Source organism: Ciconia boyciana, chromosome 3 (genome assembly GCF_034638445.1).
Source record: "Ciconia boyciana chromosome 3, ASM3463844v1, whole genome shotgun sequence".
In the NCBI taxonomy this organism is placed as follows: Eukaryota; Metazoa; Chordata; class Aves; order Ciconiiformes; family Ciconiidae; genus Ciconia; species Ciconia boyciana.
The window spans coordinates 127,134,381-127,154,093 of NC_132936.1; the positions used below are offsets into that span (position 1 = coordinate 127,134,381).

The following is a 19,713-nucleotide window of genomic DNA, read 5'->3' on the forward strand; positions in this document are numbered from 1 at the left end:
TTTTACAGATAGGCAGAATAACAAATGAACAATGATTCTAAACTGAGCTTGAGATAAAATGAAAGTAGAAGTGGCAATATTAAAAATTACTGAAACTGTCAGAAGTAATACACTAGTCTGCTGTTAAGACTTTGAGGTCGATTTATGAGTATTACAGGTGAACAGTGCAGCAGTTTTCAGCTGGCCTATTTGAATGTAAAATGGCATTTTGCTGAAAAGTGTTCTTCTATGTAACTTTCCAACTGCAGATAATCTAATGCTTGTTACTGAAAGCTAGTACAGTTTTATAAACTGATGGGAACATCCAGTTGGGCCAGATGCTCATTTAAAAACGGACAAAAAACATCTTAAATGCCCCAACACAAAAGTAGAATTTTTCTTAATTCCTCCTCTGAAATTGAAAAAATTCACAATTACTTTGCTGTTCCATACATCAGTGGCTACTTTAAGTATATATTATATCAACTCTTAATTGCCATTAGCAGCTTGAGTTTGTCACTTACATGCTTCCTACCCTGCCCCAGTGTAAAACTCACTTTCTCAAGTAATATTTGTGGAGGACTAGCCTGCTCTTCCAAGGAAGAGAAGTAATAGCAGGCTACATTGAGTAAGTGTATTACTGTAGTTCTTTGTAGTTTTTGTCCAGTCAGATCAGTCAGGCATTTTAAGAACAGATGCTGAAGTTTTGAAATATGAAATTACCATGTAAAATTAGACAGAGACAGGAAATGGTAAGTGAAGACTGCAAAGGCCTATCTATTAATTAAGGTAGTCCTAAGCGTGGGCTTCATGTTTGAATATGAACTAGTAATAAATATTGACTTGTTTCTTCCAAGTACTGAAGTGATGTTAATTCTACAGCAAGTCTGAGCTCTTTGTAAGCCAAAATACAAACAGTTGTCTTTGTTATGGGATGACCTAGCATTGTATGGAAAGTCCAACTTAAATTTTAGCTTTCTCTTTTTATTTTAAAAATGAAAGTGCTAAGTCTTCTGATTGTGGTTCAAAACTGAAAAGGAGTATTATTAAATGGGCTAGCTTCCTTATGTTCTCTATAGGAGTATCAAAAGTCCGAGTTGTACTTAAGAATATTTCTGAATTTGTGTCCAGCCAAAGGAATAGCAAAGTTATATTTGAATTAGACCAGTACAGTCCTTTGCATTTTAGTCCTTTCAGGTATGTGTTATTTTCCAGGTACATGTAGATGCTATAGTAGGTTTGGGATTTCTATTTGGTTTTATTGTGTTCTTGTTTTTTTCCTGGAATTGTCAGGATAACTGCTTTACAGCAGTAGCTAGTTCATGTGTTTGGGTTTTTTTTAGTAATATTAAATGCTAATTTTTTTAAAAATAAAATTTGCTTCATAGTTTGATTAATATGAAATGTCTTTATTTACTATAGGACTGGGGTAAACCAGGTGACCTGTGGAACTTGGACATCCAGTGGCATGTTCCTTCATCTGAGGAAATAAACTTCGCTTTTTATTTGCTGGATACTTTTCTTAAGCCTGAGCTCACCAGACTAGAGCACTATGCAATTGGAAAACTAGAAATGTCCAGGTTAGTGGTGATACGTAATATGGAGAAGGTGCATTTATCCACTCATGTCTGTTTTAAGTAGTTATTGCCCATCATACTGGCACTATAAATATTAAGGAGTAAAATATTATAATGTTACACTGTCTTGGATATTATTCCAAGTATCTTGCCAAGATTTTTAACTCTTAAGAGCATGTGTAGCTTTGAAGTGCCTTTCATAAAATGGATAACACGTTATTTTGAACAGAATCACTCTTTAAAAAAAAAAAATCTTAAGACACTTTATGTTGGTATAAAGACTTTTCTGTTCCAGATTTTTTTTTTAATACATACCACAAAATGTTTGTAGTCAGCAATAAAAAAGCGCTTCCTCTAGACTCTTATCCTGTTACTTTGGCACAACCATTTGTGTTCCTAAACTATAAAGTGGAACACAGAACTGATTTGGCTTGGAAATCTGCCTCTCCGCTTCCTTCCTACAAGTAAAAGGTACATAGTGGGTCTCTGCAAAAAGTGGCAGTGCTGAAACTGAGAAGGCACTGCAGAGTCAGTGGCATAACAAATGGGAATGGAGGCAAGAATTCTGTTGCCCAATCTTGTTAAACTCAGTTAGTGTGAAACCGTGGCTTCATAAGGATAGTTTCCTAAGCACAAGATAATCATGAGTTTAGTATGTGCTAAAGCATTTACAAGTATCAAATAGCTAAAGCTGTTTACAAGCATTAAGTCTCGAACGTTCTTTGTTTCTCGTGTTAAACGTTCACGTCCTTGAAGCTATATATACTCAATTGATGTTCACAGCACGTGACGTTATACCTCGTGCTGTAAAGTGCAGCCCTATGTGAAGCAGGGCATGGTGTATCAGCTTCGTAAATATTTTTCTGTCTGACCAACTTCCCAACTTTTTTTTAATCTGAAAGAGGCAATATACGCTTGAGAAATCAATGCCACCAAACTGCAATCAGACAGTATACTTAGACTAAAAGAAGAAAGGATACGCTTCCTATTTAAGTCTTTGGTTTATTTGTATGTTTATTTCTTTTGTTTTTTTCTTTTCTCTTTGACACCTTGTATATAAAGCTGTTAATTTATAACAGAATTGGACTTTGATTTGGTCAAGGCTTCACTGCGCTACTTAGCTATATTATCCCAAATCACCACCATTTATGTAAGTGCATGAATTGCAAATTAAATTGGAAAGCAAGATAGCAAAGCTGCAAGAGTAGAGAATACCATTAGTTGCTGAGGGAGTAACAGTTGTGAATAAATGGGATACTAGGTGAGCCTGCTATTGCTTTGAATTGCAGTATTTCTGGAGCTTGAATCCTTGTCAAATTTCTTTTTTTTTTTTCCCAGTATTCCTTGAAGTAATGATTGGAAATCAAACGGTTTTTTATGTATTTAGGAGCTTCATAGTAAGATTTTTTCTATTACAAAAGATAAAATGAAAAAAATCTAACAGCCTTTGAACACCCGTATTTAGGGAGTTGAAAAGTAATCATGAGTACTAAGAGCTCTTCAGTTAGGGAACCTCTTAAGAGGGCTACAAGGAGTTGTTTTACAAATCCAAGCTGCTTACCACAAAGATGAGAACAAAGGGCAAAATTTGTAACTATATATTAAATGCTACTAGTTTAGATGAGAGAGCTTTAAAAAGAATTCTGTAATTCTCTGAAATAACACAGAAAAAAGTATGTTGTTCACATCGTTGCATTATAATTTATCTGCAGACTGTAAAATCTTCATTCAAAGAAAGTATTTCCTCATCCTACTCATGGTGGGAAGGACTTTTCTTGGCCTTAGGGTGGAGGGTTATTTCATGGGGTTTATCTAAGGTTTATATAAAATTCTTCAAAACAATATTTTGGGGTAAAGCTGTCTGTTTTGAGATTAGCTTATCTCGTTATACTGACATTTCCTTCAGTGTTTCATAATATAAAAACTCCAAAACAAGTTTTTTGGAAAACAGAGTTGAATGTTGGTGTTCTGTAATAGAGTTAGGTTGGATCAAAAAATGATTGATTTCTGTAGTGCTCCCTCTTGTGTTTAGAAGTGATATAGCTAAAGAAAAGGGCTTTTATAAAACTTCACCAAAAAATATGGTTTATCATTTGTATATTTTCAAGCATTTAACGGATAAGTAATTGGATTTTCTTCTTTGTTTAAGAGATGATGTGCAGCAGTGTCTTGCTATAGTACACAACTGCTTGATTGGTTCTGGGAACATTCTGCCTCCTCTGAAAGGAGAAAGGGTGGCTCATCTGTAAGTAAAATTTATTTTAATATCACAAACATTCTTAGCAATTATATTCATACTGGTTTTTAGTGCTTATTGCTATTATAACACAACTGATTCTAGTGGCTGTTTTTAAGGAACTCTCATACTTGTATAAAGGTCCAGAAATTTGAAATAGTGACTTACAGAAACACTTGAGTACTTAAAACATGAAAGAATGTTAAGTGCTTTTTTTTCGTGCAAGACTCTGAAAATGTTTAAAAAAGGTAGGTGATGGCACTGCATCGCTGATGCTACTTTATGTTAAGGAAATGGAAGCTAGGCATTTACTCATGTGTTTCCCCTCTAAAAGAAGCCTTCAAAGTGTAGTGAACTGCCATCTCACTGATGTTCCTGTGACCGTGAATGAGTACAGTCATAAACACTCTGAACTTAACTTTTTGCTGGCTGTCTTCTCATATTAAAATAGGAAATGTCCCGTTTGAATGCTCAGACCCCTGTGAATAATGTCACAGCAGAACCTGGCTGCTGGTGCCAGCATACAGTAGAACTCTAGCAAAAATGCTTGAGTAAACTTTCATTCTAGCAGTAATAGGAACTTTCTGTTGTATTACAGTAGTTCAGGCTTTAAAACAGACTACTTTTTAATAGATGGGATTGCTGCTTTAGCTTTGACTTCTTTGACAAAGAAACATTGAGTTGAAATATTGTTGAAAAATTTGGTTGAAACATTAACGTTAGAGGCAATTACGAGTTTGGTCTCGGTATTCCTGTTGTTATATGTCATGTTTAAAGTATGGAGGGTTTCAATTAAGCTTATGGCCGCAGTCTGCATTTGGTGAATATAAAGTTGTTGCTGAGACTTTTTTGCTTAAGTGACAGCTACTAAAAGCACCAAGGAGCATTGATACAGTCTCAAACACGTTACTTGAGGCGCTTAGCTTCTGTGAGCTTCTCGTACAGTGCGAGAAGCTCCTCTTGAGTGCATGTTAGAACATTTATTAAGCTGGAGAGCTTTGGAGAGGCTATATTTTACCATTGACTATGTAAGACATTCAGGGAAGTAATCTTTTAGTTAAAGAGGCAGTGCAGGGCACTTGAGCTGATTATGACTATCTTCTAAAGTAAGGACTCCAACACCTTTCAGGAGGCATTGACTGTTCCTGTACCAGCAAGGTGCTGCTGGTCCATATTGGGAGAATATGGGAGCATGTTAGCATTGCTTCTTGATTCCGTCTGAATCCTGCCCTGGCATCAGTTAGGCAGCAAGCACTAGGCGCTTGCAGTTCCTATGGCTCACGGGTTTGAGGACAGAGTTTCTGGTGTTAATCCTTCAAAGGAGAAGGATTTTTTGTTCTTGGATGCCCTGAACTTCAAACTACAAGGCTATCTTGGCCCAAAAAGTCTTTAACACCACCACAAAAAAAAAAAAAAAAATCTGTTGTAGTTAGAGTAATCTGTTAATCAAGGAAGAAACACCTGTGTAAGGGTAAGCAGTTTTGTACCCTTGTCTAGGCTATCTGGTTGTCAGTAATGGAAGCTTCATTTGGTAGAAGAAAGAACCTTATGATCCGAGGAGAAGAGTGAATTGCAGCTGTCATTAGAATGTGTTCATGTAGACTGTCTCTGGTTTTGTTTTGGTGTGGGGTGTTTAGAATAATCTTTATATTGTTGGGCAAGTCTGTAAATTCTTAATGTACAGATTAGGACATTAGCCTATAATCAGCTTCTAAATTACTTGTATACTTACGGAAGAATTGCTTCATTCTGTTAGTTATCTGTGCTGCCATATTAAATATATACAATTTACATGAGAACATGCTGAAATCAATTTGTTACTAAAGAAATCAAAATCAGACTTTTCTCACGTAATCTGAATTTTGGAACTCAATAGTTTATTCCAGTAAGTATCTGCAGAGGTTCAGACTCCACCGTTATCTGGTTTTGGACAGACTTTATGCATATTGATGAAACATCTTGTACCCACTGTGAATAGGTCTTGCATCCAAACCTTTTATGTTTACACTAAAGCTTTTAAAAAACATAGTTAAGACAATTTCCCTTTTCAGTGACTTTACACACAGGACTCTGGAATTTGCCTGCTGAAGTTGAATGAATTTTAAGTAAGCTTTAGTTATCATTCTTTGTGTGATTTGAATTATCACAAATGAAACATGGATTTTTAGTCAAGGAGACGATCTGAGGGAAGTAGAGTGAATTTGTGCACAGTGGATTGTGCTTTGGCCTAGTAAGGCGGACTAAATACTTAAGGAGTTCCTGTTGCACTTCTTATCAATTAAACGTTAGATCCCTGTCAGTTTATTCAACTTAGCAAGAACGGTTACAAAGGTCAGTATCAGTGTAGCATCTTGAGAGATGAGGCTGAGTTGATCCATCCAGGACAGATGGTGTTCGTTCTAGGGATGCTTCTTATGAAATGTGTATTCTGTTTTAATGAGTTACTCTATGTAAGCAAGGGTCACAGAAGGGAATTATACCAAGAAGGAAGATGTCCTCTCCACTGCCTTATTCCCTCCTCTCCATTCCCCAAGAAATAACTGGAATATTTGTAGTGAGGGAGATCTCTTCTGATTTAAAAAGCAATATTAAACAGGTTCCTGTGAATGCTGTTTTCTATCCCATATGTCCATAAAATTATATCCAGTTTGAATGTAGGAGGTATCTTTTGATGAGCTTGTTATTAAAACAGAAAAAAAGTTTGATTTAAATTGTTATTGTGTCCAGAGTTCCTGGGATTTTTTTTTGTAAGATACTAGTTCACATTCCCAAGCTTGTTCCATTATATGTAGTGGGAATGCACATAAAGCACTCAGATTTGAAACTGAAGGGCTTTTATTGAAAGCGACTAAGTCAGTTACCCAGAACGCCCTTATTTTAACTACTGTCTATTTGTAGTTAGTACTTACCACTAGCAGTGATGATATTCACTGTCCTAACGTGGCCATATAGGAATATTTTTGAATGCAGGTATTGGTAAACAGCTTGATGCATTTAAGATAAAAAAATTCTACATGTATACTTCTAAAACAAACTGGCACAGGAGATTTCTTGTCAGATACCTCCTATGCCACTTAACTCCAATGAACCATAGCTGATCACACACCATGTAGTACAGCATTGTTATTTGTGCTGGCTGTAAAGTAGAGCTGAGTAGGTGTAACCGCTAGATTTTCCTTCATCTTGATGGTTAAGGATACCTGAAGATTCTTGCCAAGAAAGACAGATGATGAGTATTTGTTCCTTTATAATCCTTTAGCCTGCTCACTGAATGAAAGGAAAGCCACATAGGTGGGGGAGAGCTTGGAGCTATGTAATTTGAACCTCAGCAAAAGAAATATGTGGGTAGAGTGAACTTTAAAACTTTGTGTGTAGCGGGATGATGAACTAGATGTGATGGTTCGGTTAGTACTGTGAACTCTATCTGCCTGCAGGCTGCTCCTGCCACCAGGATGCTTTTTCCCTGAAGACATGGGATTTACTTTTCTGTTTGACAACTGACAGCTACCCAGATATTTGCAGACCTTGTTTTTGGGGTCTGTTTGCAATCTTGCTTTGGTGGCAGGCAGGGGAAGGCAGTGGCAGGAATAAGGGAGAAAGGCTGCTTTCTCCATTAGGAGTGGGCTGTAAGAGCATGAGACCACTGTACCTGATTTGATCATTAAGCGACTCGGTCATACCAATGACTAGTGCAAAGCAAGATTACTTGACTGAGTGAGGAAGTAGGGTTTTTTGCTTAAGTAATAGGGAAAACTAATTATGAAAATTATCTATTGACTGCATGTCACAGATGTCACAAGCTGGCCAAATGCTTCTTTCATTATTGGTTGTCATAATTGACTTGTGTTGTTGCATAAAATTCCCATGCATTAGATGCGAGGTTTGGTCTTTTTTGGATGGATGAATTTAAATCATAGTATTACATAAACATGGTAGTCTTTTAGAGAGATGAGAATATAACAAGTTATGAGCACTGTTTTGGGAGAAGAAAATGAGTGAATCTGGATTCAAGTTCTAAATGCTTCTGGTTTAAAATAAATTGCGGAGATGAACGTATGAGACTGCTTTCTGCTAACATGGTAACTATTTGCTGCTGGGTGTTTTGTTGTTGCTATAATTCTTTTGAAGTTAGTTCTACAGTAGGAAAATAGAGCTGTTGCAAATATAAGGCCTGTCCACTAGTGTGGAGACTACTACATTTTACTGTAGTAGTACTTTTATAGATGGTGTATTACAATTCATCAACATCATTTTATGGAAATCACTTACAGAAACTTTTCATCTTGAAAAGTTTTGTGGGAAGTTACTTGGTCCATTTCTATGGACTCCTACAGGTTTTTTGTTCCTCAGTGTCAAACACCTGAGAGTACCCAGTAATTTCAAAATGTCTTTCTTCCTTTCTCCTTGTTAAGAATAGTCTGTTTGGTGTCTCAGCAGTTTGTGTGTGTTTTGTTTATTAGCTATTGAAAATAGATTTGCTTCTTGAATAGTTAATATACAAAGTTTTCCTGTTGGTGGTTTCTTTTTTATTATTAGTGGTACTTATTGTTTGATAAAGCTGAAACTGAATAGAATTCCCCAGCATTGGCCTGGTATGTTCTCCTTGTTAGACAGAATCAATTGTGCTCTTATTTTCATGGCTTAATAAATACTGGTTAGAGTAAAATCTTTACTTTAAAGTAACTTTACTTTAGAAGTTTCAAAACTTCTGTTTATCTAAAAGTGTGTACATTGGCATGAGCCTTCTTGAATCTCCTGTCCATCTGGGTTAATGTTTTCATGTTGATTTGTTCGTTTCTCTTATTACTGATTTTTATCTTTTGATGACTGATAGTCTCCGAACTGAAAAGTGATATATTTACTACAGAAAACACATTGTTAAATTGACCAACACTAGACTTGGGTATGCTCGGTATACCCAAAAGTATACACTGTGTGTGTTTACATGCACATACTCGGAATACGCATCAGCATAGCTCTTACAAAGTGCTTGAAGCATGATTTCCTTGTTTAGTGAACTTGAGCACAAAAGGTTTAGGTTTCATAACGCTCCAACATTTTCTGAGACCAAGCAATTCTTATCTGTAGTTTGTGATTACTTGTTTATTCCCAATTTGGGGAGCAAAATTCCCATGTGTGTTTTTACATGAATTACCTAAATAATTTATATCCTTCTGAAAATCCCATCATACCTTAATTAAAAAACAGCTCATGTTATATTAAATGCTTAGTGTTACTGTGAATGTTTCGTACATGAGCAGGTGTTTAGGGAGATGATAGGCAATTCAGTAGAAAATAAATTTGTGCACAATCTGTGCACAAATAAACTGGGTAATTGAAATGTGTCAGAATTGAAAAGAATAGTTAAATTTCAGTAGGAGATAGAACTTTAATAAATGTCACTTGGTGTTGACTTTATTTTTTATCCTGTAAGTAGCAAGGAATTTAAACTTCATCTTTTTGGGACGATGAATGAATTCTTTTCTGAAATGCCATGTATAACAAATTAATAGAAAACTATTTTGTGACTCAGTAGTGTGTATTTATATTATTATTCCACATAGTGTTCTTCATCTTTAGTAGAGATGCCATTGATTTCAGGTGTGTCCTGTGAACTGCTTTTTAAATGCAAAATGGATAGCTACAAGGGGAAGGGGAAAAAGGAGTTGAGGAGGCTGCCAGAGGTTGTGAGGAGCAATCCTTTATGACAGCAGTAGGGGTTTTTTTGTGGCTGAATTAAGGTGTTCAAAGCCATAGAGTCAGAGCTGTGGTGAATTACCCTGACACAGCTGGGGAAAAATGGATACACAGGTTTTTTTTCGTCTGCAGAAACACGATGTAATGGTTGCTCTGCCACACGAGGTGTGTGCAGGTGTAGATGATGCTTCTGTGCACACAGTCTACCCTTTTTCTTAAGGGGCCACTGTAATTGTAAGTAATATCAATCTCCTTTTGTTGTAATGACTCTAATGGTGTGCAAATAAAGATTATTTTAAATGCAGACAGTATAAAGCTCTCAAGTTTGAGAAATCTTTCACTGATGTTCGGTTGAGTTCCCCTTTGCTTTGCTTGCCTTCCTTGCTGCCTACTTATTAAAAAAGGTAACACTAAGCAGCTGATTTAGGGAAGCAAAAGCAGGGTTACTCAGAGAACATCCATTTTTTGTCTCCCTCTTAAATACAGCTTGGTTAGTTAGGATGCAGTATTGCTCCACTCTTGCTACAGATATTGGTAGGAGCTTTCTTAATGTCCTTTCACTGAAGGTGTTCAGACTACAGGTCAAGGATAAGACCACTTCTTTTAAATGTGTAAGGATGTGATATCGTATGCTGAGGGGCAGGGCTAGCTAACCTCTCTTGGCATCTCCAGGAAACTTCCCAGCTCTGCTGGGGGAGCTGCACACAGAAAAGGAAACAGTTACTCCTCCACGGTGAGTAACCCTGTTTTCTCCTTGTTCACCTTCCGACTGTTGTCTCTTAATCTCTTATGTCAAAATAGGTTGATGCAGCCCTTGATCTAGTCCTTAACATGACATGGGGTTTTTTTGCAATTAGAAGAATTTCCTCTCCAATTGGTTCAGCAGAGTGATGCTAAAAGTTATTTGTTTCTGAAAAGCTGTATCTGATTGCTGAACTGTACTTATATACTGAGGAATATGTACACAGAGATTTGAATAAAGTGGTCTGTAAAATGTCTGGAAGTTGAAAAACATAGTGCATCAATTTTTCTCAAATAAAGATGCTTTAGTTCTTGTACTGTGGCAAATAAGGGAATGAATTCTTCAAAGTTCTGTTTAATTGGGATTTCTGTTCCAGCTATAATTTTGGATACTCTTTGTTCATAAGTTTTCTTGGCAATTTGTGTTGAAAACTGTTGATACAGAGTGAAGCACAGTATTATTTATACATTACATGAAGCATTGTCGTGAGAGTCTTGCTATCAGTATTGACTGAAGTTAAGAAAATAATTTCATGCCTCTTCCTTTTGTGTGTCCAAAGTAAAACACTTAGTTTTCTCTGGCTCAGTGGCTGACGCTTATAATGCTGAATATTACTAGCATGGGTCTTAGTTTGTGGGCCAACTATAAAACTTCCTTGCATTTTGAACATAATATTTTCATCCTATTAGTAGCTCTGTTGAAATAAATGGTTCTGCCTGTGGAGTGATGTCATGGTGAGTGTAAGGACTGTACCAGGCTAGTTCTTGATTACTGGATGCTATGTGTTGAGTTGTTACTCCTGGTTTCCTCAGGAACCTGAAGTATAGAGAGAGCTTGGAGTGTTGGTTTTCCTTTGTTTTAAATATTAGAGATTTGGTTGGGAACTTGGCTAGCTGGCAAAGAGCAGTTGAATGCGTTTTGCTGGGAGTGGGAAAGAAGTGTGAAGATTTGTAATCTTTCTGTAGACTACCTAGAGGGAAAACTGGGAAATTGCACTTTAATTTTCCTTGCCTCATAGGTAGGAAAGCCTTATGTGAACTTAATTAGTGTACTTATATCAGGGGAAACTGTTTAAGGGTAAAAATACATTAAAATGCTGTAGAAAAAATTACTGCTATGAGCTCATTTACCTATCAACATATCCAGCATACTGTATAAAAAAAGTAATTGCTCAATATTTAGCTGTCTGAGATGGTTGGATTTATTTGTTACCTTCTTTTTTTTTTTTTCCTTCTTAAGAAGTAATAGTATTCGGGGTGGGAAGGTTCACTCTTCTTCTTTTCCAGACATTAATTGCAGAAATATCCCCTCTCTGTATCTTCCCAACTGGAAAGATCTGATTTTGGAGAAATACATAGCAAACACTTTCAAAGTCAATCATGTAGATGATTCTAAAAGAGCAAGTGTGTGAGACCATACAAACTTGATATTTATTTATTCATTCAGGACTGAAGTACTGGATTGTCGTTGGATATTTTGGAAATTGTATTAGTGGCCAGGTTGTACCTTAAGCACCTATGCCAGTGCTGAGTTTTGCGGGGTGGAGGGAAGTGGGAAGGCTGTTGGAATGGCTTATTTTCAAGTTAACTTAGCGTTACCAGGAATACAACAAGGAAAATGAAATTAAGACTTCACTTCTTGATGTCTAAATCAATTAAGAAAAAGATGTTTCAGTTTGACTTTTGGTGGTGCAGATGTGACTGTTAGAAGGGTTGTGAAGTCAGTTTACCTAATTTTGGGTTGCAAGGTTTTTTCCTTCATCTAATCAGCACAACAATTGTAGCGCTCATGTTTTAATGTGTTCACTTTTACAGGAGAAACATGACCCTTATTTCTGGTTCTGACAGATAGAAGTTTGCCATTGCCTGAAATCGGAAAATTTATTTTAGTATCTCGTAGTGCATGCTCAGATATAGAATCTATCATGTTTTCTGATGTGTTATTTAGCATTTGTAATAGGAGCGGATTCACATTGCTTCACTTAGTTTTGTTTGTTCTGATTATACTGTCAACGCAATTTTATGTGAAGATTATTTTTATGGGGATTACTTGCTGATACTATTTGTTTAATATAATACACTGGTGTATTTTGTCCTTGAAAACTTGAATTTGTCTACCTTAATGTTTCGGGGGTGAGATTGTAGGTTTTTTTTTTTTAAAAAAACAAACCAAAAACATACAACCAAAACAAAAAAACCCAAGTGTTTGTTCTCATGTCTTTTAAATTCATTGGCATGTGATATCTGAGTTATGGTTCCATAAAAGCAAATCCTCAAAGAGTAAGAAAATTCACTTTTAAAAAAATATTTTGGATGGATAAGTTTGACCCAAATCCTGGAAGTAGCATGGCTTTATTTTTTTGTGTGGTTATCAATAGTGAACTTTATATAGCAATAAGTAGGACTTCTGTAGATAATGGGTACATTTCTTTATAAAGAAAGGACCAAAGTCAGAAAAGCTTCATCAGCTTAGCTTGTCAGGAAAGGATTTTGCCTCAGCAGTCAAATTCACCTGTCCTTCCTAAAGACAACTGGAGCCATGCTTGTTTTGATGAGTGTGTTCATAGGTTTGACAATGAGACCAAATCTCTGGCTATTTAACAGAACCGATGAGGGTCATTTAAATGAGAAATTAAGATTCTTGGTTCAAGGTGGTGTCCTTATGGTGTACTTGTCTCTGACAAACAGTCTGACCCATAGGTATGGTTGATTTTGTAAATGTTAGAACTGAGGCATACTGTTAGTAAATCCAAACATCTTTGGCACTAGTGGCATGAAATTTAACTTGTTAAAATTAATTAAATGTCAATGAAATTCACATAGTCAATGATTTCCATAATGTGTAGTAATACTTCATTTGTTTTCATGCAGGGTCCCAAGTCTGGTGTCTTTGGAAGAGACAAAACTGTACACTGGTGTTGAATATGGTAAGTAGATCCTAATTCTGTTTGGACAGGTTGTAAGTGGTGTTTTCATTCTTTTTTTTTTCTGCTGTAAAAACAGTAGGTTCTTTTTGAGACCATCATTTTGATTCTTCCCTTTATATTAAAAGGGCTTTTTTGGCCAACGTAGTTCTTGCGTACACACCGTTTCATCTTCAGAGATGGTATACGAGATACAAACCTATGGCAGTAATACCATAGGCTGGGAATGGGAGCTCGGGTCCAAGCCCCAGGTCAGAATGGTTGGGCCCATGTACTTCCACAAAGATGAGAGGTGCAGGAAGCAACACCCATCATCCAAGGACTGCGCTTGAGAGACAGAAGGAATCAAGGCGTAACCTGCTAAAGGCTGCGAGAGCTCCATTAGAAGAAAACTGCATTTTTCAGGCTTTGTGTGTATTCTTCATCATTTTCCAAGAGAAGATGGGGTATTTAAATAAGGAACTGAGGCACACGGTAGCTGCTTATTGGACTGTTAAATGGTTTTACATGCTTTAATACTTCTAAAATCTGGTCCATTAGCTTGCAAGTGGTGAGTTTGAAGCCATATAACATATAATAAAGAATGGGCGTTTATTTATTGGTCTTTTGCAGCAGTTAAGATTTTTCTGTGCCTCAGTCTGTGGTTAGAGATGAAGCCAACTGTCAAGGCAGATGAAGAAGGTTATGTACCTATAAAAAACGTGCTGTTGACTTGATAAACAAAAGAAGGCCCTATGCCAGTGGTGTCCTCAGATGTAACAGGAGGGTTATTTTTATAATAGTCCATACTGCCATTTCTGAATAGTCTGCTCTGGCTTTCCACTGCTTTACTTATCTAGAAATTGTTTTTTATGCTATTGTATAATAAAGAGAAAATGTTTAAATTTTTTGTAGATTTATCAAGAGAGAATTATCGAGAAACAATTGCAAGGGTTACAAGGAAATTGCTGCGTAAGTTTAACCACTCCTCTGTCTAAAAAGTACTGTGTTGTGCTTTAAAGTATAATTTTATAGATGAGAAACTTGTTTAGTTTACTTTGCCTATAATTCTTAAATTTAAGCTTTGTAGAAATAAAATTATTGTTAATTTTTAAAGCTCTTTCTGTCTGATAATTATTTTTCTTCCAATTGCAGGCTATATACTTGATAATTCAGAAGATGATACCAAGTCTTTATTTCTAATAATAAAGGTATGCTTATAATTTGTAATACTTAAGACAAGATTACTTGTTTTGCAAAATAATCACTCTTTGTCATCTTTTTCTTTCTACAGATTATTAGCGATGTTTTACAGTTCCAAGGGTCTCACAAGCATGAGTTTGATTCACGATGGAAAAGCTTTAATCTAGTGAAAAAATCAATGGAGAACAGGGTCAGTGATTTTTCTTTGTAAAGCTGAGGTGAGGGATGGAAATAGTTCCTAATGTTCCGAAAGACTCTTTTCATATTTTCATTACTGTCCTAATCAGTTTTCATAATTTCGAAATCTAATTCATTGATAAGAATATTGTTTTGCAGTGCTTTTGTACCTTTTTATTTGGAAATCTTATGAGTAAATAGCTTAGCATTTCCGAATTGTAGTAACCCTCAGTTTGCGTATATCCTTGGACCAAAGTCTGAGATTGGCATGATGCTCCATTCTGGTCCTTGATAACTGAGAAATTTCTGCGACCAGAGCTTTCTTTTGCTTACAGAGTAATAAGCAAATAAAAAACTTTACCAGGGGAAAAAAAGTCAAGGTTGTCTGCCAAGAATTTCTACATGAAATTTGCCTCTTTCTAGAAGAAAAAGAGTACACGGGGAACTCAGTCAGTGCAAATTGCTGATATGAATACTGAAATCTAAACCCAATTATGTATTTGTTTACAGCTTCAAGGAAAGAAACAGCATATCAGAGCTTTGCTGATAGACAGAGTTATGTTGCAGCATGAGGTAATACTTTCCCTTAAATCTTCACTAACTACTTTACTTGAAAAGCTGGTTTGTTATCTTGTCATTTAGCAAAAGATGCAATAATCCTGCACTAGTGTTTCTCTTACATGTGTGAAATGTAAAAACAAAAACAATCTGTCCTTTATTTGTATTTTCTATGCAATTTAGCTGAGAACACTAACGGTGGAAGGCTGTGAATATAAAACGTCCCACCAGGAGATGATCAGAGATCTTTTGTGCTTGTCCACAAGTTCATATGGTCAGGTAAGGAACAACCCCTTTTAAATTGAAATATATGGAGTTTTTTTGTTCATCTCTCCAAGTTATGTTTTCTGCTTTTCAATTTATTTCCATAGCAACATGAAATATTTACTTATTTCATTTGCATTAGTTGCCAATTTTGGCATAGTTTTTGCTTCAAGCCCTTTTGTCAAATAAAGAACTTAAGTTGGCAGCCTCTCCACCCAGTTAAGTTAAAAATTTTAAATTTTTTGAGGGACTTAACTCTAGGCTTCTAAAAACAATAATTAAATTAAAAAAATTAATAAAAATATGCCAGGTTGAGGTTTTTATATGTGATGATATGATTCATGATACAGTCTGGAATGCTAAGTCTGCTTTTAGGAAGTAGCTGTGATGGCATTCTAGTTCTTAAAAATACACAAAACAAGTGTGCTGATAGTTGGATTCTGAACTCTTTGCCTGGTGGGAGCTCTGTGTGGGTATATAAATTCAGATCCATCCACAATGTATACAGGCTCTTTAGAGTTCTGCTAACTGCATCTGTTACTCTAGCTGTTTGCTTTTCAAATGATCTTAAAAACAGAGTGACTGGTTTTGGCAACGTAAAGAATTTTCTTTAACTTTGTAGCTCTTCTCAAGTAAGTGCTGGAAACAAGAAGTAGATTTTTAACAAGTGTGAGCAAGGGTGAGGGGAAGCATGCTATTTGCAGCCTTCTACAAATAATTTTGTTTCTGTGCACAAATACATCATGTAAACTCTGCATAAGTAAGTGAAATGGATAAGGATGTTATTTTTGTATAGTATACTTTTGGTTCAGAAGACTTTCTAGTAATGTCTCTCTTCCCACAGGTCAGAAGTAAAGCTCAGCAAGCGTTCTTCACAGCCCTGGGAACGTACAATTTTTGTTGCAGAGATATCATTCCCTTGGTTTTGGAGTTCTTGCGTCCAGACCGGCAAGATGTCACTCAAAAGCAATTTAAAGTACTGTCTCATTAACTTTGTTTCATGTCTGTCTTTTGAAAGTGTTTTTATAGGAGAATTTTTAATGGTGAAAGTGGGGTTTGCTTGTGTATCAGCATGACTGATATTTTCATGGCATATAGCTTATGCATGACTAGTGTAAGGAATTATTTGCATTAGATCAGTTGTCAAGAGCAATTTTGTGTTTATCTGTGTTCCTCATTTCATTGTGTGTTCAGGTATTACAAAAATGTATGTTAAAACCTATTTTTAAATTGTGAAATGGAAATTGAGAAGCTATAGTCCAAGGTGGTAAAAGTCATTAAGCAGTTCTGTCAGCTGTAGCAGTATAAGAAAATAGGACAAAAAGTTGATCACCCAAAAAAGTTATGCTAAATCAGGTGGGTTTTCTTATGAAGTGGTGGGTAATTGCTGATGCTGTCAGGCCTGGAAATGGTGCTGAGGCAGTGATGCCAGGCCACAATCTATCCATCCAGGTGTTCGAAAGCATCATGCTCCCCTCCTTCCGCTGCACCCCCCTCAGTCCTCCTAGCCACAGAGGCAAGCTGGACTCTTGTCATATGGTCACAACAGCAGCTATGGCTTTTTTTCCTGCTCCAGCTGCCTGATAGGTACTATCAGACAGCATGTGACTACATTGTTTGCATATCTTATTATCCCTTTTCTTGTTTCTTGGTTGTTATTTTTTTCTACCATCCTTGTCCCTCCTTTTCTCCATCCCTGTCTTCTCCCAGATAAGCAACCCACACCTAGTTACTTTTCCTGATTGGTCCCAGTTTTGCTACTCTACCTGAATTTGGTATTTCTGATACTGCTACCAGGCAGTTTTAGCCTATATGGCATTACTGATGTGTTTACCTAGGCACTGTTGTTCTTGTAAGAGTCTGCTCTCCAAAAGGTCCCCAAGACTTCCTTCCAATTGCCTGTGAAATTTGGCCATTTCTCACATAACTCCCACTTCATCACCTGTGAAATCCAGCCACCTTTGTTTCACTGTGTCTAACTCTTGTCAGCTTCTCACACCATCACCTGTCGTGTTCACCAGTTTGTTGTGTTGTTATCCACATCCTGTTCAGTCAGCACCATTTCAGGTGCCTAGTTAACAGCATTATGATTTGCCTGCAGCCCAAACATGAGTAAGTTCACAGAAAGGCCATGTGTGGTACTTGATCACTGAATAATCTCCTTTACAATGTAATTCAGAAATCAGTCAGCCATTCTGTGGATAAATTAATTGGCAGGGCTTCCAATCTCATTAAAATGGCTCTTTAGCATGAAGAGGATTCTGTGAAAAATCTTGAGTATTTTGACAATGAGGCCGCATAGCTGAATGTTTATGGTACATTTTAATGATTTGGTAATGTGAAGATTAATTTTTATTCTGTGTGGGTGCATGCTTATGTAGCTAGATATCACTTACATGTGAACAATGCTTTAACTTTTAAAAATTACATCTTTCATTTTGCAGGGTGCCTTATATTGCCTTCTTGGAAATCACAGTGGAGTATGTTTGGCAAACCTTCACGACTGGGATTGTATTGCGCAGACGTGGCCAGCGATTGTTTCTTCTGGGCTTAGCAAAGCTATGTCCCTGGAAAAACCATCCATAGTTAGACTCTTTGATGACCTAGCAGAAAAAATCCATAGGCAGTATGAAACAATTGGATTGGATTTTGCAGTAAGTGACAGATTGCTTGGTGTTAATGTCTTGGATTCTGAGAGCATTTGATTCTATAAATGCTTGAGACTCATGTATATTATTTGAGTTAGTATTCTGATGTTGATCACTTTCTGATTTCTGTTACAGGGGAATGTAGATGTGTATTTTTGAGACTGAAGTAATAGAGCTTCCTGTAATATGATTGGCATTTGTAACTTTTTGTTAACCTCTCAGGAAGCCTGTTACAGAAAGGAAGTTTAAGTTGCCTGTCAGTGTTAATTAGCGTGGGTCATGCTGATCAGGTGTGAACATGTGGGTTGGTAGGACAGTGCCATCAAATGAACATTGTCAGTATTTGTAGTGTCGTCCCACGGTGCTAACACACAGCACTCGTTACACAGCTGCCTTTTGCCTAATCAGTGGGATAAATGGTGTGGTACTTATTTTAAAGAATGAATGCCAATTCATAAAAATCTTTTATAAACAATTTTCACACTTTAATGAAGTATTAAAGTTTGTCTTTACCTTTATCTTAGAATAAAACATTTAATTGGATAAATAATTCTACTGTGTGAACACAAAAGCTGTCTGTCTTACTTCTTCATGGACCTGTCTATGTGGACAGGAAATTCTGCACTCTTCATATGATTCTGAACTCTCCTTATTTAAAAACAGCAGCAACTTATAAGTTTTTATGTTGGTTTGTTTCTAAGTCCTAACTCTTTGCCTTTTCTGTCAATAGGTTCCAGAGAAATGTGTTGAGATAGCCGTTATGCTCCAAAAATCAGAACATCCAAGTTCAAACTTCACAGGTCTTTGTTCAGAAGAAATTCAGTTAGGAATTCAGCGACAGAAAGAAAAGAATGCTGAGGCTCTGCGGTAAATTAAACTTCCCTTAGCACCAGCTTGCACTGCCTGATATTTACTGTACATTAAATGTAATAATCCGAAATGGCTAAACTACATCTTAAGCTCGACAAATTCAGAATGTCCACGGATTGTTGTGGTGTGTCTTCTCTCCTGACTTGGCAGCCTCTTTCCTTCCTCTGTGCTCATATTTCCTTCCTTCCTTCCTCCTCCTCTTCTCTGTCCTCCCCGTTTGTGCTGCATTTACTGCATTGCCTTCACCCACTTTTCACTGAGGCACTTTTATTCTGTTTTTAAATGGTTGTCAGTAGCGTCTAGTTGATGATTCCCTCTTTTTTTTTTTTTTTTTCCCCTCAGAAACTATGAAAATTTAGTCAACATGCTGCTGGACTGTGTCGAACAAAGAAATCTGTAAGTGTCCATTTCTCTGCATGAGAATTTTTGGGGGAGTGGATTTGAGGTGGCTACATGAATATATATCAGTTGCATCAAGGAGTGCAGTTAGCATGACCAGAACTGAGTAATATTTTTTTCACCCTCGAGTTAGTTGTCCAAAAGCAGTTTGTCAGTAGCAGTCTTGCATGAAGTGGGTTGTGGCTAGGTTCTTGGAGAGTTTTTGCAAAGGTGTCTGCAAGAGTTGAATTTCTGGAGGTCCTCATGCATTTGCATATGGATTCTGCTTGCCCAAACGGGAAGATAAAGGCCAATACAGGGGAATCTTGCATTACTGTCTCCTAGGTAAAGATGTGAATGAGTCTTGAATTTATTTTCATTGGGAGCTTGATTCGTTAGTATGAGGTATCATCACATCTTGGAGTTTAGCTTTGTCGTTAATTAGTTTGACCTGTTTTTTAATGTTTGTTGTGGGCGAAAAA

General features: G+C 36.6%; 1 protein-coding gene across 3 annotated transcripts in view; it reads left to right on the plus strand.

Moving 5' to 3' along the window:
* PSME4 (proteasome activator subunit 4) overlaps positions 1–19,713 on the plus strand; it is an 87,826-nt gene that overhangs the window by 48,725 nt on the left and 19,388 nt on the right. For all 3 annotated transcript variants that reach the window (XM_072857574.1, XM_072857570.1, XM_072857573.1), the window contains 12 exons: positions 1,402–1,559; positions 3,706–3,801; positions 13,102–13,157; positions 14,049–14,105; positions 14,289–14,344; positions 14,428–14,526; positions 15,024–15,086; positions 15,255–15,350; positions 16,180–16,311; positions 17,780–17,989; positions 18,714–18,850; positions 19,196–19,249. In XM_072857574.1, the coding sequence (XP_072713675.1) occupies positions 1,402–1,559; positions 3,706–3,801; positions 13,102–13,157; positions 14,049–14,105; positions 14,289–14,344; positions 14,428–14,526; positions 15,024–15,086; positions 15,255–15,350; positions 16,180–16,311; positions 17,780–17,989; positions 18,714–18,850; positions 19,196–19,249 (1,214 nt within the window). The remainder of the gene's footprint in view (positions 1–1,401; positions 1,560–3,705; positions 3,802–13,101; positions 13,158–14,048; positions 14,106–14,288; positions 14,345–14,427; positions 14,527–15,023; positions 15,087–15,254; positions 15,351–16,179; positions 16,312–17,779; positions 17,990–18,713; positions 18,851–19,195; positions 19,250–19,713) is intronic.